Source organism: Lolium rigidum, chromosome 5 (assembly GCF_022539505.1).
Source record: "Lolium rigidum isolate FL_2022 chromosome 5, APGP_CSIRO_Lrig_0.1, whole genome shotgun sequence".
Taxonomy (NCBI): domain Eukaryota; kingdom Viridiplantae; phylum Streptophyta; class Magnoliopsida; order Poales; family Poaceae; genus Lolium; species Lolium rigidum.
In genome coordinates this window covers 13,821,326-13,826,137 of record NC_061512.1, presented here as the reverse complement: position 1 = coordinate 13,826,137, position 4,812 = coordinate 13,821,326, and the positions used below count along the sequence as shown (strand labels likewise).

At 62.0% G+C, this 4,812-nt stretch overlaps 1 protein-coding gene across 1 annotated transcript; it reads left to right on the top strand.

Moving 5' to 3' along the window:
- Window positions 1-1,989: 1,989 nt before the first annotated feature.
- LOC124655640 (G-type lectin S-receptor-like serine/threonine-protein kinase At5g35370) lies at window positions 1,990-4,812 on the top strand. Its single transcript, XM_047194504.1, has one exon. The coding sequence runs from the start codon at window positions 1,990-1,992 to the stop codon at window positions 4,810-4,812; it is 2,823 nt and encodes a 940-aa protein (XP_047050460.1).

Below are 4,812 nucleotides of genomic sequence, written 5' to 3'. Positions count from 1 at the left end.
AGTAATTTGATGATGTCATCGCACAACATTTTCTTTCATGTTGTAACAATATCATATCAACAATTTAAGGTTGAAGTATCTTTGTACCCACAGCAGCAGACTAGTATTTTCTTTGGTTGCAATGTTCGAGAATGGAACTCAATAATCGAGAAAGGAGCTAGTCTGAGAAGTACTGTGTACATACAAATTGGGGACCGAACGCTCCCCTCGCGTCGCCCCTCCAGGCGACCGAGGGGGCGAAACCCTAGTCCCGCCGCCACCTCTGTCCCCCAATGTTCTCCTCCTCCTCATCGTCCCTGGAGGCGCTGCCAGGCTAAGCTCGAGACGTCGGTGATGGGGCCGGCGGGGATCTGGGCTCTTGGCTCCCCTCACGGTGGCTAGGTGGAGGAACGCCGCGCCGGACTCACCATGGCCGATGCGGCTGCTCGGTGGGTTCCATGCTCCGACGGCTTGGCCTCTGGCTCGGCCTCAGGTAAGGCCGGACTCTGTCGGCGGCGGCCTCGGTGGGAGCTCGGGATCTCACGGCGGCGGCAATGGTCTGCTGGTGGTCCGGCACCAGTTTGGCGGCGAGCGGTGCTGACGGGTGCGGGCTGGTCTCTGCGGCCGTGTGGACGGCGTGGAGCCGGCGGGTGCTAGCCTTGGCTCGGGGCCCCCTCAGTGGTCGTCGGCACCAGATCGGAAGCAGTCAACCCCTCTTCTCCTCTCGATGCGCCCAATCTTGCTTGTTTTGAATCGGCCCAGATGTTAGCGAGGCTCTGCGACCAGGAGAAATCCCTGACTGGCTATGCCGGTCACGACAGCGACGACGCCATGGGCGCCGCCTTCCCTGTTATGGGCGGCGTCGAGGTACTGTCCTTTCCCCTCCTCCTAAGTCCCTAGATGAAAACCTAATCTTCGATTGGGCCACGGTGGCGCCATGGCGTCGCTGCCCTTGTTGAAGGCGTGGGTCATGGGGTGCTCGACGAGGTTGTGGGCATCTGATGTGCGGTTAGAGGTGGGTCGGTGTGTTCTCCATCTCTCCCAGCAGCTTCGTCTCCGATGTGCTTGATCTCCGGTGTGTTGCGGTGCTTCTCGATGTGTTTGGTCGGGCGTTGCTTGTTCGAATCTTCTCTTTCGGTTCTCATCATTATTTTGCATCCTAGCTCAGGGGAGCGTTCCCATCGGCCGGCGGTTCGGCGCCCTCCAAGTCAAGGCAAGGAGGCAGGGAGCCTTTTTCGACGATGGACTGGATGTGGCTGGTGTGCGACTTCCGGGTGTGTTTCCATGTCAAGCAACACCCGCCGGTTTCATCCGGAGGTCCAACGACACCGAGTTGCTGATTGCAAAGGAGGACCATGTTGTTGCAAGTTGTTCTTCAATCGCATTTGATGTTTGCTTGTTTTAGCTGTGTTGTAAGTTGTTCTCGACATCCATGTAATCTGCCAATGTGGCTTTATTTTAATAAAGCTGGGCTAAGACCTTATGTTTAAAAAGAATCATCGATCCACACAGATCAAGATACAACTAATGATACTTCCTCCGTCTTGGTTTATAGAGTCTAAGCGCATCCCTAGATCGTTAATTTACCTAATATAATACTATAAATTATACAACTTAAAAATTATTATTGTAAAGTAAAACATCTAAATTTTTATGGATATATATTTTATGATATATATCTTGTATTATGTTGGTCAAATTTACCACTTAATACATGTGAAAATTGAAAAAATAGTTTTGATCATCGATTTTCTTGCCGTGATGGGCAGAGCTGCAGCTCAAGCAAACAACGACTTGGTGCTGCTGACTGCATTCAATGTAGTAGGAGTACACTCCACATTTTTCTTTCTCATTAAATTCCGGCGTCCATTTCAGCTCCAGGGTCAACTCTCCCCATCCCCAGCTCCCCACCATTTCGCCATGGCCATGCTGCTTCCACACCACGTCGCCGGCGTCGCAGCTGCGGGGAACTAGTGCTGCTAGCCAGCACAGAAGGCGCCATTTGTATCCATGGCACGCCCTGTTCTGCTCCTCCTATGCTGCAGCTTGCTGCTCGTCGCCAGCAGCTCCAAGTGGAAGGCGGCGGCGCGCACGGTGCCGGTGGAGTACCTGTACCCGCCCTTCAACCTCACATACTTCCACTTCATCGACACCAATGGCGTCTTCCTCCGCTCCCCCAACGCCACCTTCGCCGCCGCCGTCTACGCCCCCGCCTCCGACACCTCCGGCGACACGCAGACCCTCTTCTTCTTCTCCGTCATCCACGACGCGTCCCGCACCCCCGTCTGGACCGCCACCGACGGCGCCACCATCGTCCAGTCCATCGTCCTCTCGCTCACCGCGTCCGGCCTCGCGCTCTCCGACCCGGCCGACCTGTCGGCGCCGCCGGCTTGGTCCACGCCCGCCAACCTCGCCGCACCCGTCGCCGCGATGCGTCTGCTCGACACCGGCCAGCTCACGCTCCTCGACGCCGCCAACGCCACGCTCTGGTCCTCCTTCGACGCCCCCACCGACACGCTGCTGCCGGGCCAGACGCTCCCCGTCGGCGTGCCGCTCACCGGCACCGTCTCCGACCAAGACCTCTCCCGCGGCGCCTACCGCCTCATCCTTACCACCACCGACGCCCTCCTCCAGTGGCGGACGACGACGAGCACCAACTCCGACGGTGGGTTCGTCACGTACTGGGCGCTGTCATCGGACGCCGCGTCCGTGCAGCAGTCCAACCAGGCCGTCCACTCCATGAAGGTCAACGCCACCGGCATCTACCTCCTCGCCGACAACGCCATCGACACCGTCTTCACGCTCCTCTTCACCGACCCTTCCTCATCTAAGCTCCTCAAGGTGCACTCGTCCGGCCGCCTGCGCGCGCTCAGCATGGCCTACTCGCCCACGGCGGCGCGCGCCACGCTCCCAGCCGTGTGGGCGGCTCCGGCCAGCGACTGCGACCTGCCGCTGCCGTGCGGATCCATCGGCCTCTGCACGCCCGGCAACAACGCCTCCTCCTGCATGTGTCCCGACGCCTTCAGCACGCACACCACCGGCGGGTGCGCGCCGGCCAATGGCGCTGCGCTCCCCGTCCCAGCCCAGGCCTGCAACGCGTCGTCGTCTGCGCCTGCGGCACAAAAACCAGCTTACGGCTACATAAGCTTAGGCGACGGCGTCGGCTACTTCGGGAGCAAGTTTGCGGCCCCGGCGACGGCCGGTGAGGCGCTCCCGGCGTGCCGCGACCTCTGCTCGGCCAACTGCTCCTGCCTCGGCTTCCTCTACAAGAACTCCTCCAAGTCCTGCTTTCTCCTGCACAACCAGGTCGGCTCCGTGCTCCGAGCGAGCACAGACGGCACCGCTGGCTTCATCAAGACGCTCCCACCGCCACCGCCATCGACGTCACGCGGCTCGTCGTCGTCGTCAGCACTGAGCTCCATCACAATCGTGTTCGGCATCGTGCTGCCCACCGTGGCGGCCGTGTTCATCACCTTCCTGCTCTACGTGCTGGCCGTGCAGTGGCTCAAGAACCGCCGTAGCCCGGACGGTGGCAAGAAGAAGAATAAGAAGCATGGCGGTGGTGGGAACGGGCATGGCAGCAGCTGGTTCATGCTCAAGATGATGTCGTCTAGGTCGTCGTCGCGAGCGTCGTCCAATGCCCCGTCGGAGATGGGGGACGACGATAACGAGCACCACCACGACGACGACGACGAGGTCCTCATCCCCGGCTTGCCTGCTCGGTTCACGTTCGCCGATCTGGAGGCAGCGACCAGCGGGTTCAGGTCGCAGATCGGCTCCGGCGGGTTCGGGTCCGTGTACCGCGGCGAGCTCCCCGACCGCACCACGGTGGCCGTGAAGCGGATGAACAACCTGGGCACGCAGGGGCGGCGCGAGTTCCTCACCGAGATCGCCGTCATCGGCAACGTCCACCACGTGAACCTGGTGAAGCTGCGCGGCTTCTGCGCCGACCACTCCCGGCAGCTCATGCTGGTCTACGAGTTCATGTCCCGCGGCTCCCTGGACCAGTCCCTCTTCCTCTCCCGCTCCGGCAACAAGAAGACGCAGGCCTTGCTGGAGTGGCCGGAGCGCGTGGGGGTGTGCGTGGGCGCGGCGCGCGGGTTGGCGTACCTGCACGCCGGCTGCGACCGCAAGATCCTGCACTGCGACGTGAAGCCGGAGAACATCTTGCTGGACGAGCGCGGCGGCGTCAAGATCGCCGACTTCGGGCTGGCGAAGCTGCTCAGCCCGGAGCAGTCGGGGCTGTTCACCACGATGCGCGGCACGCGCGGGTACCTGGCGCCGGAGTGGCTCACCAACGCGCCCGTGTCCGACAAGGCCGACGTGTACAGCTTCGGCATGGTGCTGCTCGAGATCGTGCGCGGCGCCAAGAACTCCAAGCTGCTGCTACAGGACGACCACGACGACACCGCCGGCACCACCTCCGCCGTCTCCAGCAGCGCTTCGTCGGAGGGCCACGGCAGCTACTTCCCGGCGGTGGCGCTGGAGGCGCACGAGGAAGGCGGCCGGCGGTACGCGGAGCTGGTGGACGCGAGGCTGGAGGGACGCGCGAGCGCGACGGAGGTGGCGCGGGTGGTGAGGGTCGCGCTGTGCTGCCTGCACGAGGACGCGTCGCTGCGGCCGGCCATGACGGCCGTGGCCGCCATGCTCGACGGCAGCATGGACGTGTGCGAGCCCCGGACGGAGCAGCTCGCCTACCTCAGGATGTATGGCCGAGGCATCGTCGGCGGCGGCACCAAGTGGAAGGGCTCGGATATCACCACCGGCGGCGCTAGCAGCAGCTGGTCGCCGCCGTCGTGCGTGTCCGCGCAACAGCTCTCCGCTCCCAGATAG

What these genes read in the sequence shown, in the direction of transcription:
- LOC124655640 (XM_047194504.1), top strand. Translation starts at nt 1,990, where the DNA reads ATGGCACGCCCTGTTCTGCTCCTCCTATGCTGCAGCTTGCTGCTCGTC.